This window comes from Pleurodeles waltl, chromosome 2_2 (assembly GCF_031143425.1).
Source record: "Pleurodeles waltl isolate 20211129_DDA chromosome 2_2, aPleWal1.hap1.20221129, whole genome shotgun sequence".
In the NCBI taxonomy this organism is placed as follows: domain Eukaryota; kingdom Metazoa; phylum Chordata; class Amphibia; order Caudata; family Salamandridae; genus Pleurodeles; species Pleurodeles waltl.
In genome coordinates this window covers 893,898,875-893,922,538 of record NC_090439.1, presented here as the reverse complement: position 1 = coordinate 893,922,538, position 23,664 = coordinate 893,898,875, and the positions used below count along the sequence as shown (strand labels likewise).

At 43.3% G+C, this 23,664-nt stretch overlaps 1 protein-coding gene across 1 annotated transcript in view; it reads right to left on the bottom strand.

Moving 5' to 3' along the window:
• The window catches only part of BAALC (BAALC binder of MAP3K1 and KLF4), a 254,139-nt gene extending 230,695 nt beyond the window's left edge, over positions 1-23,444 (bottom strand). The window contains exon 1 of the mRNA XM_069220592.1: positions 22,833-23,444. Coding sequence (XP_069076693.1) covers positions 22,833-23,016 — 184 coding nt within the window. The 5' untranslated portion in view covers positions 23,017-23,444. The remainder of the gene's footprint in view (positions 1-22,832) is intronic.
• Between the last annotated feature and the right edge of the window lie 220 nt (positions 23,445-23,664).

The following is a 23,664-nucleotide window of genomic DNA, read 5'->3' as shown; positions in this document are numbered from 1 at the left end:
AATTTATGCATTTGTCAGATAAAGAACTATTGGTTGACCAGCAAGCTGTGAAGCTGTTGACTGCCAATGTTCCGTATCTGAACTGGAGTAATAAGGAACGAGCACGGGCTGGCATAGGGAGATCCAGGAAGCTTTCAGGCAGAGGTTCATGCTTAACCAGCAGAAACTCTGCTGTCAACCGACCCAACCCAATTGAGCCGAGAGATTCCTCATGGATCTTTTCCCAATAGCGATCTTTGATCAGGCGTTTAGCGTTACCAGGGATCATCTCGGGATTCTCCCAATACTGGGCTAAGTTCAGTTTAACCCAAGCCACCCTCATCTCCCTAAGCCACCGTACTTTTTCCCATCCATAGCAAGGTGGCAATAGTTCTTTAACTGCTAATATGAAGGGTTCGAGTTCCTCCGTTTTCCATAATCTGACCCAGTACAGAAGTGGTCTTAGGTATGCTGTATCCTTAATACTATTTAGACTCAGGTCCAGTCTTAGGGGGAGCATCGGCGTGCCCTTCCCTAGTCTGGATATGCGTCTAAGGAAATTATTTTCTTTGGTTTGAAGAGTGACCATTTGTCTGTGAGATCCCCAAAGTTCCGCTCCATATAGGGCCGCGGCACGAATTTGGGCTTTGTAGTTTTCAGAGATGAGGGTCAGAGGGGGACTTATTGCAGTGCTAGCCTTACGTCCTATCACTCCACATCTTTGGCTGATTGTTAGTGCCCCTTTCCTTATAGCTGGATCCCAGCTGCCCTTATCAGATAGTCTAATACCCAAATAATCGTATTCCATTACCCTCTCCAGATGAATTGAATCCATCCTAATGTTTGCTCTAAGCTTCTTATTCGGGGCACTGTATATCATGAGTTTAGTTTTCTTAAGATTTATGTCTAACCCATAATCTCTGCAGAAAACACCGAACTGGTTGACCAGATTCTGAATTCCCATGGATGATTTAGACAGAAGGATAGTGTCATCTGCATAAAGTAGGCATGGAACTTTGGTCCCGGCCAGCTTTGGGGAATCATTAGTGCAGTTTGCGAAATACTTAATACAATTATTTATGTATAGAAGAAAAAGGGTGGGGGCCAAAACACACCCCTGTCTGACTCCCCTCTCAATAGCCACTGCTTCTGTTAGATCACCATTCTTGCCACTCCTGATTTGAGCATAAGTATTCTCGTGTAGTCGGATAATGAGTTTCAGGAGGCCGTGTGGGACACCCATATTAGCTAGTGTCAGCCATAGCTGATTTCTGGGGACCAAATCAAACGCGGCTCTAAGGTCAATAAAAACTACAAAAAGGTTACCTCCGCCTACTTCTACAGTCTTCCATTTTAATGTTAAAAATCTTAGCACCTGATCTATGGTACTAACTGCTGGCCTAAACCCTGCTTGCAAATCAGAAATGGCATTAGTTTCCAGAATCCATTCTTCTAAACGAGACAAAATTTGCTTAGCAAAAAGTTTTTGGAAGTTGTCAAGTAAGGAGATTGGACGGTAGTTAACAGGGTTAGAGGGATTACCTTTCTTAAAGATGGGAACTATCTCTGCTCCCATCCAGGAGCTCGGGACAGGTGCTCCTGCAGTTACCGCATTGGAAATGAGGTTCAGATATGAGGCCCATATATCTGGGTTTGTCTTATATAAATCGCCTGGTATTTTATCAAGGCCGGGGGCCTTTCCCCATTTTAGTGAAGCGATCGCAGACTTGGTTTCTGCCAGGGTAAATTCAATTTTGGGAGTCTCAGTAATCATGGTATGGGTCAATTCCCTAAAAGTAACACCAGTAATCCCGGAATATAATCGGGAAAAGTGATCTGTCCACTCTACAGGGAGTATTGAGGCACCGGGCGAACAATTAGGTTCTTCGCTGGCATCAGCCACTAGTTTCCAAAATTTCGAGGTGTCGTTTATTTTAGCAGACTCCCGGAGGGAAACCCATCTAGATTCATCCCATGTCCTACGGGCTCTACTTTGTTCCTGTCTATAATCTTTCCTGGCTTCCCTTATATGGTCTGATTGGCCTCCTCTTAAAGCTCTCAGGAGTTTGTGTTGTGCTTCCCTACATGCGGCGTTGAACCACCTTGCGTTACCCTTCTTTTTAACTTCTTTTGCAGACTCTTTAGTGAAAAGATTTTTTCAAGAATTAAAAAATGGTGTGTGGGCTGCTATAAGCACACCACTATCTTCTAAAGGCTGAGATATGCGATCCATATGATCAGCCAGCTGCCTGAACACAGATGCCAAGGTGGCTGTGTCGGTGCTCAGGGATTCCCATCTAACATTTCGTCTATTGTTGGTCAATGCAAGCAGTTGTTCGTGGGTCTTGGAACAAGAGACTTCAAGTAGGGGTAATAGGTTCCTAAGAAATAAAATCAATGGTTCGTGATCACTTTCCTCATGTTCTACAATGTTCATGTCAACCATATAGCCCCACAGGCGGATATCAAGCAAAATATAGTCTATCTGGCTCTTCTGTGTCCCACGCCTGAATGTAGGGTGAAGATTGGGATCCGAGCGGGAACGACCATTGCAAGCCCGCAAGCCATGTGCCAGTGTAATATCCACAACCTGATGTGTTAATCTATTTGTTTTTGGTCTTTTGCTAGATACCAGTTGAGGGATACCCCAGTAGGCGTCTTCATCTTTATATAATTCCTGGGCCAGCGAGTAGGGTTCAAAAGTGACATTAAAATCTCCAGCAATAAGAATAAAGTGGGAAGGTGATTTACAAGAAAGAAAGCTGTCCAAAATAGTCAATGTGTCGGACTCATATTTGCTACCCAGGCTCCTGTTATAAATATTAATTATTAGAAGTGGTTTCTCGCTAAGGGATGGTATTGATAACCCCATTAAATCGGGGCAGCCCAAGTCAATTGTTTCAATCCGACATTTGAAGGAACAACTGAGCCATATAAGCAGCCCACCTGAGGGTCTCCCTGAATTCACCTTAGTTGCTGGGACCCAGTAACTTTTATAGCCAATTCTGTATTTGGGCTCCAGTGCCCATGTTTCTTGGAAAAGGCATATTTTATGTTTGTCTATGAATTTGCCCCATTCAGAGTTGTTCATTTTATTCTCCAACCCTGCAATATTCCAACTAAGGATGGTATCTAGGCCATCTATTATGTCTTGGGGAGCTTCAACCGCAGGGTTCTCTCTTGCAAATGGAATACCGTGGGGAAGTTTTATACCCTTTTCAGTTGTGTCTATACCAGCCGTATTTGGATTTCCCACTACAATATTTCCCAAAGTATTTCTTGCCCCGTCTAGATCGGGGGATGACGTGAGCAGTTCGAGTGTCTGAAATAGTGGTGGATATCCAAATTTACTAAGGTCTACTAAATCTATGGCTAAGTTAGTCTCAATCACCTTGCGCTCCTTATTTGCACCCCCAATACAGATTTCAGAACTCAGCACAGGAGGAAAGCCAGATGCTAGTTTCCATCTTAGAAGGATCTGGCTGGGCAAGTGTAGGAATTGGCGTAAGGTCTCTGGTGTCTGCAGTGGGGGATTGTTCAACCTCGGGATTATCTTGCCCTATTGCGTGAGTTTTATTATTTCTAACTATAGGGTACTCTTTATCCCAATTATTTGGACCTTGAGGCTGAGATGAACTGTACTTAGTGCTGGCTTTTAGTCAATCATTTTCAGAAAGCGAGAGCGAGAAAGGGCTGGATCTCGGCTGAGAATCAGGCTGCATCTGTGCCCTAGTGGGACCTCTGGGTGACATTGTTACCCCCTTAATAGCTGGTACAGCTTTGTGAGGGTAGAAAGCCTGGAGCCTGCAAAGTGAGGTTACTCCCCCTAGAGGGTTAGAATGACACACATTCAAGGAGAGCTGTTGGACAAGGGAAGGCGCATCGAAGTTAATAACAATACAATCCCCTGTACCGGGGTTTTTGAGTGGACCCACCCAACCCACCCTCCTCACCATTAATATTGAGGGTATCATGTGAAAAGCAAATCTAGCGTATCTATGAAGCCAGTGGATGACCTTATTTTTCAGTCCTGTAAATGATTCGGGAATATTAGGCTTAAGCTTAGGAACATTCGTAATAACAAGCACATAAGGGCAAGCTTCCGGTGGTAGGTGTAAAGTTCTCATATTGGTTCCTAGATCCCTATACATCCGGTCTGCTGGAGAGTTTGTATGGACCTTGAGCAGTTTTGTGCCCATGTTCATGGAAGAAGCAATTTCATCAGTCCGCCTTGGGAGGAGGGAGTCTGTCTTTAGGTGCCAAGTTTTAGGGGGGTTGGCCAGTCTAGCAGTAGAAGCCTTCACTGGTTGATGCGAAGAATCAGGGCAAAGTGATTGAGAGATGTGGGCCGTACTTGGTGATAGAGGAGGGTTACTAGCACTGTTGACTGGAGGGCATGGGGGAAAATGTTGTTGCGAATATTGTAAATCTAATGAGGAAGAGGTGTTTGGCTGATTAAGTTTGATGAGAACGTCAAGTTTCTCCTCAATAGCTGATAGGCGAGTTGTTATAGGGTATAGTTTTTTGGAGAGCTCGTCTTTTATCAAATCTATTATGGTTAATGCACTTGTTGAAGAAATCTGTGATCTGACTAGTCACAGTTTTAACTCCTTTTGATAAAGTAACATAATTAATGTTCCACCCGTGAAGCACAAAGCGTAACATGCAGATCAAATGTTTGTTTTTTATTTAGATAACTCAATAGGTTCCAACTTTTGTTGCAGAGGTACTTTTGTTAATTAGAGTTTAAAAGTTACAATCATATGAACTGGTGTCAAAGCGCTGCGTGCAAATTGTAAGCATAAGTTTAGAACATTATTGTTTTATCCTCAGTTTTCTTTATTTTAAGAAGGGTTACATCAGGCAGCAATTTAACTGTATTTGTATGACACCCCCAATCATTGCGTTTCGTTTCAAATTCTGAGTTTATGGGGAGGATTTGCTAACACTTTGTTTCTAGTTTGCATCACAAAAGTGACGTACACCTGGTGAAAAGTGTTGCTTTGGGGTTTACTTTCCAGTGCAAATCTTGAATTGCATTGGAAAGACGCCCTAAAGTAAACTAAAGTGGCACTATGTTTTACTTTGCTTCAAGGAGATGTAGAGATGTATCATAGGTGATGCATGGATGTTCCAATGCACTAACCCATGCATTTTGTTGCTAATCTCGCTCTACTAACTTTGGTAGAAAAGGATTTGCATCAAAAAATTACACCTCCTTCGAGGCAGGCACAAAGTTGGAGAAAATATTTATTTTCTCCAAATCTTTACAATTTTGCAGATGCGTTGCACCTTACAGCACACAAACAAAGTGGTGGTGGTAAACTTTGTAAATTAGAAATTTGTGCTGGAAGGGTACCCTTCTGGTATAAAACATATGCTTGACATCACACGCACACCCTTGCACTATGGTGGAAGGGTGGGTACATTGACACAAGGCACCCTAAGGTACACCAGCAGTAGAGGAGAGAGCAAAAGCACCATATCGTCATAGGTATTTTGTTGTTGTGCACTCTCCTTTTCACGCAAGGCAGCCCAGTAACTTTGGCTACTACACTGCTTGAAAACTCAGTAAATCTGCCACTTCATTTCGCCACACCAACCAGTCTTAGCGTATATCCCAACCATTGTGGATGAAATGTAACTCCGACACCTTACAGTCCTCATTGTCTTTCATAATATTCCTATACATTGATTTACACACTTGCATGACTCAACGTCTCTGTAAGTTTGTGATGTAAAGCGGTCTGACGCTCGACATTGGGATGCGTAGTGCTATAAAATAAATACATGTGAGAGAGGGGATAGGGAGAGGTGAGTGACACTAGTGGAGGGTGGTAGTGAAGGAATCTGTGAAGAAATAGGTCATTGCAGGGTAAGCGGGGCCAACAAATATTGTAGCACTGGACACCACCAATCCTAAGTTTGGCCCTGTTCCAGGAAGCTGTGAAGAATAATGGGCATGCAGGTACTAGCCAAAGAGGCAGAATGGAATCTTACTCAGGTGAAGTGAAAAAATACAGGTATGAGACTATGGACAAGTTGGGGGTGAAGACAAACATATTGGGATATAGCTTGGTTAAAGATAGGTTGTAGAAACAAAGATAATGTCAGTAACAAACTGTTTGTTGACAACCACCTAGCTACTGCACAAAAAGTTACTTTTGTAACATAAGAAATGAAAAGTGAACGTTCCTATTTTTCAGTTACAAATAGTTTGTACTTTAAAAACTTGCTGGCATATCTTTTTTTTCAATATTTACCGAACTGCAACAAAGAACATTTAAGTTGGTTCCAACTGCAAAATGTTAAATCACATGCTGCAAACCTACCAGTACAAGGCATTTGTAAGTGGCCAACTGGAATTTCAAACAGAGTAAGGGCGAGAAAACTGAATTCCAGATAAAAGCGGCAGTATTTCATGAACCATCTCTTTGACCCTGTGGCTGTGGAGTCTCTGTTTCCAGGACTGGCTGCAGCTCTGCTCTCATGCGCTTGTTTTCCTGCAGGAACGGGAAGCCGTGGTAAGCACCAGTCCCCTCTCCGCCATTATCATGGCATTCAAAAAGCCCTGCCGTTCACTGAACTGACTCCTCTAGTCTCTGACTCCGCAGAGACCCCTATCCCTGTGGGGAGGACTCTGGCCTACTCCTGCAAACTCTGGCCTACTCCCAAAAAGGTGTGTCTGCGCTGACAGGGTGTGCTCTTTAGACACTTACCAGACTCTAAACGTCAATACAGGGCCTTGTAGATAGTTGGTATTGTGCTGCTCCTAACCAAACAGCTGTTTGTCAAATAATGCCCAAAAAAGAAACAAGCATTGGCATAGCCAATAGCTCTTGCCTTTGTGACCTTATAAGTATTTAGCCATGCAGCACATTAAACCTTTATCTAAAATAAACTGTGTTTGTGCATTCCTTCATGCACTTGGCATTAGACTGTAATGGTCAGAATATCCCCTAGAGAGCACCACAATAAAATTAGCATCTGGAAGAAATATGGTCATGTAACCAGATTGTCAGCCCCTAGGGTGCATAACTACATGAAAAGAGAAAGGCAGAGGGCTTTGCAGTGTAACCATATATTCAGCCCCTAGAGGGCATAGTGCATTACACATTTTCAGGCCTAGCATGCTTGCTAGAATATTATTACAACAAGGCCCTTGGAACACAAACTACTCCCAGCTGTAAAGCAATAGCCCTAGCCATGAGAGACCTTACAAAGACATTGAATGGTGGGAGAGGTTATGATTTTGGGCACCCCAACCTAGTGTAGCGACCCGGAAGATGAGCTGGAAAAAAAGAGCATGCCGTGCTGAAGATTTTGGTGGTGGTTCCATTGTCCTAGAGCTACCAGAGGCTGAGTTATGGGCAAAATGTGTTGTAAAAGGAATGCCCTGCAAAGCATTATGCAGCAGGTTTCTCGAGTGCAGTGAATATTGTAGTATGGGCTCTTCCTCTGTGCCAGGAGAGCCGAGTTGAGGTTTTCCTTGTGTTATTTCCATTTAAAAGTGGCCAGTTTATATATTTTTCAAATGCTAAACTTGGGAAGAATTTAGGAATGGGAGTGCAAATTTAACCGGTGCTCATTCAAAGCACTCCAATCTTCCATTGAGTTTGTGCTATATAAATAAATAAATTAGAATCCCCCTCCAGCTTGCAGCCTTTGTCGGGTGCAGACACTGCAAGGAAACAGCGAGATGCCAGAGGAAGAAACAACATACTGCTATGAGCGCGAAGCCAAGAGGCAAAAGAAAAAAGTAGTGCACCTACACTAAGGTATGTGGCCGATCATGCAATCATCCATGTAACAGGGTCAGTCTCCAGGGAGGTAACAAAACAGCCACAAGGCGGGACAACCCCAAGCATTTACCCAACAAATCAAAGGAATTTTGAAAGAAAGGCCAAGGAATGAATGAAAGTGATGAGTGTGTGATGGGCATGGTGAAAGCCCACAGAAGTAGATTACAGCATGTCGAGAGACAGTGCATGCACGCACACTGCCTAGGCTTGACCTAAAAATGAGGCAGCTCCACGTTTTCCCTGATTCTTGATTCACTAATTTAAATATCCCAACATAAAGACTTTGCAACGCTTTCAGAATTTACAGCTTCAGGAGTCTTCTTGAAAACCTGCATTGTATATCATAATAATACATTGATTTCATGCTAAACATCGGATGGCCCACCAACCCATAGACCGTTCTTCCAGGACCTGCAATGCCCCAAGGTACTAAGGAGTAAACAAACACAATATACAGGGAATGACGTATTCGGCAGCATCACAAACACAGAAAGCATAATTTCAGGAGTAGTTACAAGGGATTCAAACCAATAACCTGATTAAACCATTTCAGAGGAAGTTACAAAGTATAAGAACCAACCACCAAATTAAAAAAGCATTGGCAAAGCCAAGAGGTCTGGCACTGGCCGACAGCCTTTTGGCTTTGGCAATTCTTGTTTTTTCTGTTGTGGTATTAGTAAAACTTTTTTGTTTGGTAAGCTAGTGGGTGCTCATCAATTTAAAAAAATGGTTGAAGGTTTTATAGTATTCCCTGGCACCGAAGAGAACTCCTTCATGTGTGGATTTACTCCTTGTGAAAGAGCAGCATACTGTAACTCACACTGAAGTCAGCGAATGGCTGAAATGGACTGACTCACTGCCCTATGATACATGCTAGAGTGGATGGAAGAAAAATGTGAATGGCACAAAATCAGACTAATGGATAATGTATGTCTGAAAAGTGCTATAGCTAACTATATTGCACACATAATTTAAGTAATATGAAAAGGTCTTGGTTAACACCAGACCATAGAAAGCCAACTGATCTGCTATTGACTGCCAATTTCTTTGCTAATGCATTGTTTGCAGAAAGACAGGAAGATAGACAGACAGATGGATAGATAAACACTCAGGTAGATAGATAGATAGATAGATAGATAGATAGATAGATAGATAGATAGATAGATAGATAGATAGATAGATAGATAGAACAGAAAAATGGAATAAACAGCAGATCTAAAATTAGTAATATAAAAGTCAAATGTCTACATAAGCACGACACTGAAAACAAGCCGTGCAAGCATGACATACAGCCTAAATTGGCTTACAAATATAACTATTCCTCAATTAAAGTACACGTCAGCATGACATAGAAGAGTACAGTTAAAATGCTTTGAAATGCACATTATTGCACACATATTAAAAAATATAAAAGACAACTTCATAAGTTTCAAATGGACACAATTTAGTATACTGTGAAATAGCAGCAGTGAAATGATAAAAAGGCCACTCAAAAAGGAATTTACAACACGATTGCAGAAGACAGGATCTGATAAAGCTGGAATGTACCCTGTGATCAATATGGAAAGCTAGTAGAAAGTACCCTGCTATCTCAACTGACTCTAAACACAAAGGCTACACCAATGTAATAAATTAAAAATAAAAACACTGCACTAAAGAGAATTATCTTGTGTGTGGATGTGCTCTTTGTGAAACAGCAACATGCTATCACTCAAAGTGAAGATATCCAGTGGCTGAAGTAGGCTGACCCTGTACCCCATACTGTATGTTGTTATGGGCGGAAGCAAAATGTGAATGACACACCAACAGACCACTGGATGAAGACAGCTGGACGAAAGTCATTTTAAATAAGTATATTATACATACATTTTTTAAAGAAATCAAAAGGTCTTGGCTAACACAGAACTAAAAATTAAGGTGCAACCCTGGAAACATTCATCAAGCATCAACTGGCATGTGCTTGGAGCCTCTTTCTGGCATTCCAGCCCAGAACAAGGGCAGAGCACTTCAAACAAACAGCCTGTCCAGCGACGCAAGAGTCTCAGAGCTGCCAGTGAGAAGCCGGGGGCCATCATCACTGCACACAAGCTCTATGTAACAGGAAAAAGAGCTGACCTTTATTACACATAGAACTGTCAAAAAGTTTGGCGTGAAGCCCTGGGCCCTCGTTAAATGCACTGCCACCCCCCTTCTCAACAACTCCCACATACAGCCACATTTACTTCACCCTCTTCCAGGCTGTGGGCAATAAACGTTCTTCTGGATGTTAGTTGTGCTAATTAGGTCTAGCTTCACACCTAAGTTGTCTAAAGACACATTGTTACCAATTCTCTAAGCAAAGCAATGATACATTGACTGGGTTTGACTCCTCCCATAAGAGAATAATTCTCACACTTCTTTCCTATTTGGTGCAGTGCTGAACCTCAACTTTTTGAACAGGTGCAACACTGAGGCTGGCATTGCATAGCGTTTGGTGTGTGTGCATCCCAACCATTTTGAGAGTTGGCACCTGTGTGCTTGTCTGAAGCATAGTTATTTACGGGTGGTTGGACTGCTCCAAATAACAATAACCTACTAGGTAATGGCTACTTCTCAATACATGGAAAACCAAAGAATAAGAACAAACTGCAAGTTTCCAATAAACAACAGCAGGATCATCAAGATGCTCATGTGGAATATCATATAAGTGAATAGTTAGTTCTTGCATATTCACTCACTCAGCCACCTACATATTCATCTCTGTGAGTTAACTACCTGCAGACGTCTGTCTGTAACTTACATGACATGCATGTTTTAACTATACATGTTCTGTGAGTAATGAAAACTTGTACTAGTCCGCACTGCTGGATCTGTTCTGCAAGGAATGATAGATTGCACTTGCTGTCATCTGCAAGAAAAAAAACTTGCTTTGCTACTGCCAAGCTACACCATTCCTGAGAGGAAGGAAAGTTAGCAATGCTTCTGCCCAATTTTTAACTATCCTGTGATGAAGAAAGCTTGCATCACTGCCACTATATCTGCACATGTTCTCTGAAAGAGGGAAGTTTGCAATGTTTTGACCATGGTGTACATGGTCTATTACAAAAGAGTGTTTGTACTGCTGCTGCCCTGTCTTATGAAAAAGCAATAGATATATAGAATGAACTTACAAAACATGCTCTATGAACTAGGGGATGATTTGAAAATCGAATTTGAGAAATCTATAGTCCTGAGGAGGTGCTTGACCCATTGAAGCAATATGCAATTGTTGAAACTGGTCAATGGAAAAGAGAAGTAGGGTCAGTTATTCAACTTCCTGTTTTTAACCTTGTGGTAGGTTATGTTATGTAATCCAGATTTGTAGAGCACACTGTCACCCGGGATCAAATCCTGGTGCTGAGCAGGTGTGAGCCTTGCCAAACATATGGTGTAGTGAGACTGAAAAAAACAGGTCTTCAACTTCATGCGGAATTCAGGAATTGAGGAGGAGAGTCTTATGGGTAGATGCAGTTCATTCAATGCTTTAGGAGCAATGTAGGAGAAAGCTCGCCTCCAGATCTGGTTTTCCAAATGCATAGAATGTGTGCAGGAAAGAGTCTGGATGTGTGGATGTGTCTGGAATGTTTGTGACAGCAGATGCAATTGTTGAAGTGTGCTGTGCAAGTGTTATGTAGTGCCTTGAAAGTGTGGGTGAGGAATTTGAATTATGTTCATTTGTGTATGTGGAGCCAGTGTAGCTCTTTGTTATGCTATTAATTGTGTTTGACCAATTACTTTGTGTTTCACCACTGCGCATATTAGTTGCTCAATGTTCACCAGTAGCACATTATTCAGTTTAGCTGCCTATTGGATTTAACATGGCATTAGCCATTACATTCTGTATTCAGTTTAGCTGCCTATTGGCTTTAACATGGCATTAGACATTACATTTGGTATTTAGGTTAGCTGCCTATTGGCTTTAACGTGGAGTTAGACATTGCAGTTGAGACATTGCAGATGAGCTGTGTTTTTCCAAGCTGTGTTATTCCACATGATAGACCAAGCTGTGTTTTTCACACCAAACCCTAGCTGATAAGAGAGCGTAGATTTGGTGTTTACCTCTCAATCTAGTCTGAGAACGAGTGAAGTTTGGAGACTTGGCCACCGTCCTGGTTTATTCGGTTCCCACACTGAGTTTGCTTTTAACGGTGGCCCTGGTCAACAGCGGGAGAAAGATCTTGACATCAGGAACGGACATCAGTTGCCTGTCTCCCGTTTGGGTGGAAAATCTCTTTCTCGCAGTTGAACCGGAGTCATCAACTTGCAGGCATTAGAAAGATGAAGCGGAGTGATAGGCCCCTACGGTGATGTAATTTTGACTTTTATGCTTTGCTTTGAAGTTATGCTATAATATAATCACATGTATTTGCTGTGTACATTGCAACTGAGAAGTACTTTGATATATTTTGCTTTCATTGCTGCGACTACTTTTAAACGTATGCTTCCAACCTACTAATCTCGTCTTTCAGGAACCTCATGGTAAAGTAATAATAACAATAAATGTCTTCTTTAAACTAAGAAGTGCATTCCAGAGAAGTTTTGTAAGCTCGGTCATAAGATAAGAGAAGGAAAAAACATTTTGGCGTTAATCGGCAGTCTGGGAGTCGGAGTTAGAGATTGGAAGTGCACTATTTAAAAGTGTAATTGTTTTTGTTGTTTAGAGAATTAAAGAAGCACAGAAGACCATGTTTGAAAATGCATGTGAAGTTAAACTGCCTTATGGTGCTGTGAGAAACATGTTTTCTTGTTTATCAGGACTTTGTGAGTCTTGGGATGAGTGCTTTGATAAAGCATATTTAGAAAATGTGCCTTTTGAAAGAAATGATGTTCCTTTTGTTCTTGACAGAAGGGTTTGGATACTTTTGTCTGCTTACAGAAAAATACAGGAGAGATGTAGGCAGTTAGAACATGAAAATAAGAATTTATGTAAGCAAATTAGCCAGAACACATTATTGCAAGATAATGCTGAAATCTATAAAACTATTGTAGTAGAATCTGGCTTTTCCCATTCCAGTAATGAGAAGGTTAAAAAAGGGGTTGGACAGTCTGAGCCTCTTGAGAAGAGCGTAGATGTGCAGAGCAGCCCACGGTTTTTGGCAGTTGAAGTGCATTCCTTAACAGATTACACTGAGAACAAAGTTAAGAATGTGATTTTCAGACCGCTTTTGCAAAGTACGATGTTTAAAATTAATTCAGACAAGGCAGCAGTGCTGTCACAAAGTGTGCAGTTTCTGGGAATTCAGTGGAATCCCGAAAATAGACAGATGTTGTCACAAGTAAAACAAAAGATTTTAGAGTTTCTTACTGTTTGCACTAAGCAAGAGACACTGAGTTTCATGAGCTTGTTTGATTTTTGGAAACAGTATAGCCCTCATCTGAGGGAAATCTTAACACTTTGGTACAAAGTAACTAGGAAAAAACATGAGCAGCTGCGCGCTTTTGATTTGGCAAATTAAATCATTCAGACTTTAGATTTGTGCGCAGTGCAAGAGGGAAACACTGATTTACATGTAAATCAGGAACAGGGGAGGACAAGAGTGCCCCTGGAACTTTGGATTAAGCTTTTGACTTGTTATTGGGCTCTAGTGAATACTGAGCAAATAACATTAAATTATAATGTAATTCTGAAACCTGAAATATCAAGCATGCAGTGGGAGATGAGTTCACCTGAATCTCACAGTTTAGGACAGGCACAGGAGGCTGGTATCATACACTGGATCTGGTACATGCAAGACAGGGCTAGAGTCACTGCAGCCCTACATGAACAGGTGTCACCAGCCCCTTTTCAGGATGAGGAGAGGGTGCAGGGAGTACCACAGGTAAAAGAGTCACCACTGAAATTGAGTGCACCATTTGAATTCGTGTCCCCTGAGGATAAAAAGCATGTTTGTTTGGCTAAGGATTCATTGAGATGCATGAGTAGTAACAGACAAGGGAAAGCAGTGTTATGCAATCCAGTTACTGAAAAGTTTTTGTCTACCACAGGAGAAGGAAAAAGAAACCAATATGCATTGAGATGCATGAGTAGTAACAGACAAGGGAAAGCAGTGTTATGCAATCCAGTTACTGAAAAGTTTTTCTCTACCACAGGAGAAGGAAAAAGAAACCAATATGCAGATTTGTACAATGTGTGTCAGACTTTAAAGCAAGAGCTGCTTGAGACGTGTCATTTTTACACTGATTCTTGGTTCACTGCCAATGGTTTAGCCGTTTGGTTTTCCACATGGCTTGTACATAACTGGTTCAATTCCCTTGCAGATGTTAATGAGAAAAATTCAGAGACAGAAGTGTCCACCCAGAATTCTGACTTAGTGGGGATGGCTAAGTGGGTGCACCAGAAATGTGGACATCTGGGAGAAAAAGCCACTTACAGGTGGGCAGAGATTAGAGAGATGCACATTCCCCTAGATTTGATACAAATTGTGATTTTGCACTGTCCTATTTGTCAGCACACACAACAGAGATCTGTCCCACAAACAGTCACAGAGCAGTTGGGGAGAGGAAAGTTACCAGGACAGATATGGCAAATTGATTAGGTTTTAGGGGGAGTGATTGCTGCAGATTACCAAGGAGAAATCAAAATGATGCTGATAACTAGAAGAGAATCTGATTTATTCATACAGATTGGAGACAGAATTGCCCAACTTGTCATAAGTGCAGTGAATGGAGGTTTGGTAACGAATGAGTCTGCCCCAGCCCTTCTGACAGTGCAAGGAAAGGGAAGCTGTGGTGCAGCAGATAAAAACCTCAGTGATAAGGTGTGGGTTGAAGCCCCAGGTGACCCTCCAGAACATGCAGAAATTATAACAAAGGGCCCCAAAAACATCCTGCTGATTATAAAACAAGGAAAGGAAGAAGGAGGGCACATTTCAGATGACAAATGTTATTTGCAAGAAAAGTCATACTTTTTTCTTTTGAAGATCCTACAATGTCTCGCCACTGACCATGAGTGTGCTGTGTGGTCTCCCTTCGGGTGTGTGCATGTGGGGTCGGGGGAGGGACCGAACCCCCAACCTGAACCTGAGTGATTAAAGTACAAACCCCATGGATCCATTTTGCGCAACTGGCGCCTTCAGTTCAAGTTCTACATGGGATCAATATAAAGTTTGTCAACTTGTTTGATTGCATTCTTCCACTGGAACTAAGCAACCTTACCAGTTAACTGTCTGTGTTTTTTCGTGTGGAACACTGACTGTCGCTTACATTCCAGCAAACCTTTCAGGTGGACCGTGTACCTTTACATGAGTAGAACTCATGCTACATCAACTTGCTGTTTTAGAGACACTGTTCAATCAGTTATTATCCCAATCAGAGTATATAAGTTTCAGTCTTTTCATTGTAGATGCATCTGATTTGAAAGGTTATGAGATCAATATGTTAATCTACTTCCATTGCTTTACAGTGATTGCTTTTATCATTCAAATCTGATTTGCTTATAATGTTTTTTTTATTGATTTTTTTATTTTTTGTTTTTGTTTGAAATAAGAGGTATGTAAACAAAAATTCATTGGTCATAGGGTGGAGTGTTATGCTATTAATTGTGTTTGACCAATGACTTTGTGTTTCACCACTGCGCATATTAGTTGCTCAATGTTCACCAGTAGCACATTATTCAGTTTAGCTGCCTATTGGCTTTAACATGGCATTAGCCATTACATTCTGTATTCAGTTTAGCTGCCTATTGGCTTTAACAAGGCATTAGACATTACATTTGGTATTTAGGTTAGCTGCCTATTGGCTTTAACGTGGAGTTAGACATTGCAGATGAGCTGTGTTTTTCCAAGCTGTGTTTTTCCACATGATAGACCAAGCTGTGTTTTTCACACCAAACCCTAGCTGATAAGACAGCGTAGATTTTGTGTTTACCTCTCAATCCAGTCTGGGAACAAGTGAAGTTTGAAGACTTGGCAACTCTCCAGGTTTATTCGGTTCCCACACTGAGTTTACTTTTAACGGTGGCCCTGGGCAACAGTGGGAGAAAGATCTTGACTTCAGGCAGGAACAGACGTCAGTTGCCTGTCTCCTGTTTGGGTGGAAAATCTCTTACTCGCAGTTGAACCGGAGTCATCAACTTACAGGCATTAGAAAGATGAAGCAGAGTGATAGGCCCTACGGTGATGCAATTTTGACTTTTATGCTTTGCTTTGAAGTTATACTATAATATAATCACATGTATTTGCTGTGTACATTGCAACTGAGAAGTACTTTGATATATTTTGCTTTCATTGCTGCGACTACTTTTAAACGTGTGCTTCCAACCTACTAATCTCGTCTTTCAGGAACCTCATGGTGAAGTAATAATAACAATAAATGTCTTCTTTAAACTAAGAAGTGCATTCCAGAGAAGTTTTGTAAGCTCGGTCATAAGATAAGAGAAGGAAAGCAAAACACTCTTTCAGGGAGACCCCAATAAAAAAATGTACCTCACCCACATACAATCTTAATATATGTCTGAGAGTTTAACACAGGAAGAACATAAAAGTTGTTATAAGGGTCATAACTTACCAAAACTAGGGAACCCGTTACTAGGGGACTGGACAACCAGTGAACAGTAGTACTGATGGATGCTTTGCAATGCTAGATGTGGAATCCATGGTCAAACCCTACCACTCTAGGTAGGGGACGTGCCATCTTTATATAAGTGGACATGAATGTTGTATGGTAATTTCATGAGTTGTTCGGCTATCTCTTTCAAGTCTTTTATTTTTCTTTTACTCCTCTCATTCCCTTTTATTGTTGTAGGTACCTGTATTGTACCGGTCTCTATGTGTGAGAGAATTGTGTGATGTTCCTTCAGCTTCTATCACCAGTCTGTTAGTTATTCTTTATGTTAGGGAAGGTTGCACTGCTACTGTCTATATTGTACCTTTCTGTGCCGTGAAACCAGGTATAAAATTTTCCACTACTAAAAGGCAAGCAATTTCAATTGCCAATACTTATTTCATGCATTGTGTGAAAGAAAGAGTGAGCCCTTGCAAAACAGATGTGAAGAGTTTACTTTGGGTTTTAAGTGTGAAACAAGCAGTTATTGATGTGGACTACGTATGTGCCTTTATAAAATGTTAAAACCTAGCTGGCAAGCGTCTGCATGGCACGTATGACACATTTTACTAGTTCTGGCACTTAGGACAATAGCACTTTGCATGTTTGGGTTTTGAGTTCTTAACGCAAGTGTTAAAACCAAAACTACAAGCTCCACAATGCAACGTAATGCATGATATTGTATTCCTTAGTGCCAATGGGGAGACTTGTGAAATGCAAAATACAATTCACTTTCTAACTTTCTGCCTTTTTTCTTGTAGGCAGTCATAGATTAAATAGCCCAGTAGGCAAAAGGGCAGAGATAACCTTCCAAGTGCATATGTGAGTATCTCAGTGCTAATGGACAAACATCAACACTCCTCAGAAAACCAACATGTTACTAAAGATGTTAGGATGCAAGCAGCAGCTGGACTTATCTGAACAGACGGTGAGAAAGGAAAAACTATGTACTGGCGCCCCTCTATCCCAGTTTTAGCCTAGAATTTGATGTGATTTGGATGGCACGCCTGGAACACCACTATGATGTGCCATGCCTTGTACAGGTGGAGCACATGCTGGAGTGGCTGGCTGCGAGAGCTGCCAGTGATTTGATGTATCACTCGGCCTCCTATGGAGTGCTTCTATTGCAACACATGAGAGACAATTGTACATCTCTTAACGTACACCAAATCAACCGACCTTCAAGTATTTATCACATAGATGCTTTACAAAAAAAAAATTCACTGCAGCAGGCTTGTTTTGTAATATTTTTTTTTCAATCACTCTATAAGGTATTTCCAAAATACAATAAAATGGTTGTTTGTTTTGTTTGTCATTTTTTAGTGTCGAGCCTGCAAGTGCATCCGTTAGTGTAGTGTTTGCTTGCGAAACACTATTGTGTTCAGTAAAGGGCTTGCAGCCTGCCTATTGCTTACTATATGCTGGCTTTTGTTTTGTTCTTCTATGGTGTTTCCTAAGTGACCAGTGCAAGCCATACATCACGTCCGTTTGTCTCTGTGGAGCAGGGACCAAGCACATATTGATCAATCTTGATAGGTGCCCGTTCTCTGCTCCCAACGTCATTGAGGTACTATTTCTTCTAAGCACCTCCTCCTGTTCACTCCTCGTCTGCATTCCCTCCCTCATTTTATCTATTAATCCATACTGCCTACCACTTTTGTTTACCCTATTGCACAGCAGCACAAGCTGCTGAGGAACACAGCTTTATAAAACAAAAACAAAAAAAATAGAAAGTTCTATGACACAGTCAATGAAGGTTTTTTTTTTTTTTACATTGATCAGTGTTTCTTGTTTTTTAGGGTTGAGCCTGCGTCGCATGCGCTCACGCATGTGTATCGCTAGCGAGACGCTTTAGGTATTAGAAAAGGGCTCGGAGCCCTGTCGACGTCACGTCAGTGTTTTTCATTGGTTCGTGAGCTTGCCTATTAAAATCTGCTTGCTTTCATTAGTCGAAGGCATGCATACGTCATGCCTTTTCCGGTGGCTAGCCCTCCTCGAGCGCATCGACCAAGTACAGAAAACATGCGAGGCTCGCTGTTTTCTGTCCAGCTCGTGGACTACTTTTTCTCTATTTTCCTAGCGCGATTTCGCTTGGCAGAAGTTGAGCGCTTTACACAGTTAATTGCACTTTTTCTGGTTACGTACATAAATGCACTTTTGCCGATAGGTGAAAAGTCGGGTTAGGAGTTTACAACGCTATCAGCTCTAACACGAGCAAACGCGAGAACCGTTGCATTGCAAATGCTTGTCTTTCTTGGTGTCCCAGCACACACAATGGGCCAGTCTCAATGGTTATGTGGTTGGGGCTTCCCTATCACTTGATTACATCAAGTACTCTTGCTCACTGAAGCCGATTGCAATTTATGGCAACTTAGGCGGTACCTGAACTTTGTTGCCAGCCCACACTCAGTGAGCATGACAGGAGCAGGGAATTGTGAGGAGGAAAGGGGCGAGCCTGCATACTTCTAGTGCTCAGACGTACCTACCATAGGCTGCAAAACTGCACAAACAATTTCTTGGAGTATGGTGGATGGTGCCTGCCCCATTCGAGGTATATATAAATTCAACATTTGTTTTTAAGTTGGTGGGTGTTTGCACAGCACAGCGTTAGCCGTTTGGCATATTTGCTTTGCATGCAGATGTTATTGTTTATAGTCTTAGTGTTAATAAGTTTGTATGACTTTTATGACAACTTTTTCAATTTGAGGTCCACGAAGATAAAAGGATCAGAGCAGGGTGAGGCGTTTTATTTATCAAGTGCCTACAACCAAGGTGTGCAGGTTACAAAGTCATCAACCTAGCTGCATTCTCGTAATGGTAGTTGTAATTGCTTTTTCCATTATAAATCACAGGATGAGACTAATAAATATGGGGTGGTGGGCTATGTACACCATAGAAAAGATTGAGCCCTCTGGTTTAACCTGCATCTAACGATCACAATTTTTAGCAGATTGCAAATCGGTGGCACAGGACACGCTCAAGTTGTCTCCTGTATGTTAAATGTTCCCAAATGATGATTGTTGCTTTTACACCTCAGTTGTTGTAGGTGTATGAGAAAAGGACCCCTGCAAGGCTTTCAGTGCAAGGTGATTTGGGCATTGCACACTTCACAATGGAGCAATATCAGATCATCAGATGTAAATCATTGGCAGAGGATCACACAATTTGTGTAAGTGGGGATGACAGGATGAAAACGCTGGCCACCTGTTTACACATTAACTAATCATGCAACTAGATCATACTTTCTCCATGCACATTGTCTACAGAGCGTAATTATGTTCACAAACTATTTAGTTCTGGAAGATCTCATAATGTGGAGTCCCCACACATCACCACTGTCCTTTGCAACCTGGTCACAGCACCATTCTCAGCCACTCGGTCCTGCATTGAAACTCTAGGAGATGGTTTCATTGGTGCTCTGGAATCAAGGCAAAGCCACCCACACAGTAACTTGGTGGGAAATTGCTGAAATGCTGAAATAGTTGTGGTATAAACTACATCCCTCTTTACCCCCACTTGTGTAATATATATATATACGTTTGACACGCTCAGAAAAGCTTCAAATGTTCACGGACTCAGGCAGGAAAGCACACAAGTCAATTTTCAGATCAAATAGAGGCATATTTTGCTGGACAGTCCATCCTTATGAATCTACCCACATGCATCAAAAAAGGCGGAGCTCATTATTACATTCTTTCAACAATATTTCTGCAAAATGTGCTTGTATTATCATTTCATAATTCTTCTTTTATCCCTTCTTTCGACCCATTTAATTTGACTTCATATCGATGTTTTTACAGTTTGAGTACTAGCAATGGCCTGGTTTGGTAGCACCATGCCTCCCTCATTAGTAATGCCATGTTACCCTCAGTTGTAGATTTCGAACAACCCAGTTTTGTTGGCATTGCTGAGATTCGGTGCTACCTGCAGTGTGTGGACATGTTCATATGGTGCTGGGCGTTGTGTAGTGCGTTTTGCTCTCATAAAGTCACCTCAAAGACTGGGAGAATTAGTGCAAAGGTAAATAAGCAAAGGGTCTCACCTATATAAGATCTATTGGCTTTGTCAATGTTTTTTAACCGTGTTGCATAGCAGCGTGGCCACTCTGCAACATGACTGAAAGAAAAAAAAAAAAAGCTCTATGACGTGGCAAAGTGTTGTCTGCTTCATGCTGCCTTCATTGTGTTTTGTTTTACTTTCAGCTGTGTTGCACAGTTTCCACCCTGCCGTGCAACACAGTTAAAAAACATTGACAAACCCAATAGATATTTCATATGAGAGACCCATTGGCATTGCCAATGCTCGTTTTTAATTGCACGTGCGTCCACACACTTATACGCTTTGGTATTGCACATTGTGAGTGTGAATGCTGCATATGGATGTTCTGCAGAGGATGGCGAGAGGGCAATGTATGTTCTGCAGAGGGTGGCGAGGGGGCATCCTTCACTTGTGGGAGCTCTCTGCAGGCACCTCTTGCACTCTCACGCCATGGAGGTCCCGACCTCCCCAGTCACAGGGGCCCTGGAGACCCCAGCTGCCCAGTTTACGCTGCGTACGTGGGGTCAGCGCTGTAGACATTCTGCATGGCACGCTGCAGCGCGCCCACGGGCCGGCCTCTCGCGAGCAGTGCGTATCACGTGCAGACAAAGGGCAGCACTGACACACCGCCAGCCTGCTTTACAGAACCGGCGGGCTTCTGCGTGAGCTGTGGCTAGTCGCCCATCTCTTTTCCCACAGAATGACTCCCAGCAGCGTGCGCAGAATATGTGTTACTTCTCCTTGAGGGGCCGCGGGATTCCTACAGAGGCGCTCCGAGTTCTTAGCAGAGGGCAGAAATCAGTAACGCAGCAAGGATGCCACGGGCCCTGGTGCTGGCAAGGAAAACTGCCCCTTTCACTGCCGTGGCGCTGGTAAAATACAGAGATTGACATGGTTCAATAGGCCCCTTAGGACTCTCGGTCCCGGTGCCACTGCACCAGTGGTAGCTATGCCTCTGGAGTCTGGAATTAATTCGACAGGATCTGGTGATGATGGCAGTGCTCGCTGCTCTGGGAGGCCTCAGAGGGCATGGGTGAGACAAGGGCGCCAGCCATGCACCGCTAGGTGTGCGCTTCTCACCAAATCCAAAAAGTCAGCAAAAGAAAGTACGCAATCTGCGGGCAATGTGTTAGCAGCCAATATATTAACAGTGAGGGGCAGGAAGTGAGCCTTATAGTCCCGCACTCAAATATCAAAAGCTACAGTTTGATCTCAGTTTCTCCCTTTGACCAAACAGTGTGATTAGACTAAGTAGTTATAGACTAGTGCGAAGGATTCCCAGTCAAAATAAGATCTATAAAGAGAATCCTATCTGAATAAACGCCGACGTAAAGCGAGGTGTAAATGTGTATACGGTGCTGGTCATTGCAGTTAGAGCAGTGGCGCTCATCCCCAGAGGAGCTTTCCTAACTCCGAGGTGGTCCTGATGCTGCGGGCCTCGCGGCCTCGACAGCTGAGAGCCGCCGCTCTGCGCCCCAGTGCAGAGGCTCAGTGTGAGGACCCCGGCTGCCTGTCATTGCCCTGCAGCCGCACTTCCGGCTTCTGGCAGGGAAGCCGAGGAAGAGCTAAGTGCGGACCTGTGTGAGGCGCTTTCTCAGCCACGCCAACCTGTACACAACAGGTGCACGCGCCGGCGGAGACTCGGGTGCCTTTCGGTATAGGTCGCATGGTTGTGGCAGAGTTGGTTGGAGGAGAGATGCATCTCAATGTCATGTGCGTGTAAAGATTTACAGTGTTTGGCATCGAGTGTGTTCCAATGTGAAGTATGTTGCCTGGTATGATGCGTGTTATGGTGTGAGGTGCAGTATGAAGTTGGACGTGTGCTACTTTGTGTAGTAGGGTTTGCATGTGGTGTGTATGCTAGGGTTGTCTATGGTATACGATGTGTTGTCTACGATGTGTTCTGTGTGAAAATTAAGGTGGTATGTACACTAAAGTATGGCCTATTGTGTGACAAGTGAGATATGTGGTTGATGGTGTGTTGTGTACCGTTCTATATGTGATGTGTAAGTACATGGTGTGGGCTGTAGTATCGGTGGGATATAAAGTGCGGCCTGATGTGTAGCATATAAAGTGGGGTATAGTGTGTGTGATATGCGGTGTGTGTGATGATATGTAACATACAGCTTGCGCTGTATGAAATGTTCTATATGACGCGGGGTATAAGATCTGTGTGATGTGTAGCATCTGATGTGAAGCACGGCGTGTGTTGCGAGGTGCAGTGCTCCGTAAATGCTCTTTGATATAGCGGATGTTGTAGCCATTGTTGCAGTATAACGCTGTACTGCCCAGACTGTCTCAGTCCGCAGCCCATCCCCTGCCTCTGAGCCCCCTTCTCCAACGCGCTCACATACCGAGCTCCGGGCACCTGGGACCGGCTCTGCTTCCCGCGGTGGCGCATCCCTCGGACGCCGCTATCGCTGGACATCGCGCAATAGAGAGGTGCATGCTCACCTGGGCAGAGCGCGGTCTGCTTCTTGTCCCGAGGGCTGGCCTCCGGGGTGCTGCTGTCCTCCTTCGGGCCTCCCGCGGGTATCTCGGTGTCCGTGCTGGTCAGCCAGGTGGACTCGGTCTCGCGGGTCCAGCTCTCGTAATAACGGGGCTCGATGGCATCGGCTCGGCTCCCTCCGCAGCCCATCCCGGTGCCCCGGGCGCCGCCGGCTGCAGGGCCTGCTCACCGCGGCCCGCCGGGTGCCGAGGCTGCGGCGCCGTGCAACATGCACGAAATCCGCGGTTCCACTCCCCGGACACAGCGCCGTCAGGGGCTGCCACTGAGGGAGACTCCAGCACTGAAGCAGCCGGCTCCGCCTCATAGGCTGGAGGAAAATCTCTCAGCTGCTGTTTGTTGTCCCCTCCCTGCTCCCCCCGCAGCCCTCCCTGCCTCCTCCCCTCACCCTCTTTACCTTTACGCACTTCGCTGTCTTCCCTCCTTTCACCCCACCTGCCTTTCTCAGTATTTCATCCATTTCTCCATCTACCCATCTCACTCCCTGCCTTCTCATTACTCCTTTCTTGGGTGAATATTCACAATCACCATTTCGACTGTGCCGGTGGTTGGCCAAACCCACATTTCTCTGTTATCAAGTCGTTTTATGCAGGGACGTAGTTTCAGAGTGGTGTTTGGGCTGTTACACTCCGCCCAACAAGTGTATTTTCTGCTAAATGTCTGGGTACAGGTGCTTTCAGTCGGGTATGGTGATGTGTCTGTCTGATTTCAATAGGACTTTTGACATGCACACAGATAAAAACGCACACACACAGTTTTGAAAGTCTTAAACATGTTGGT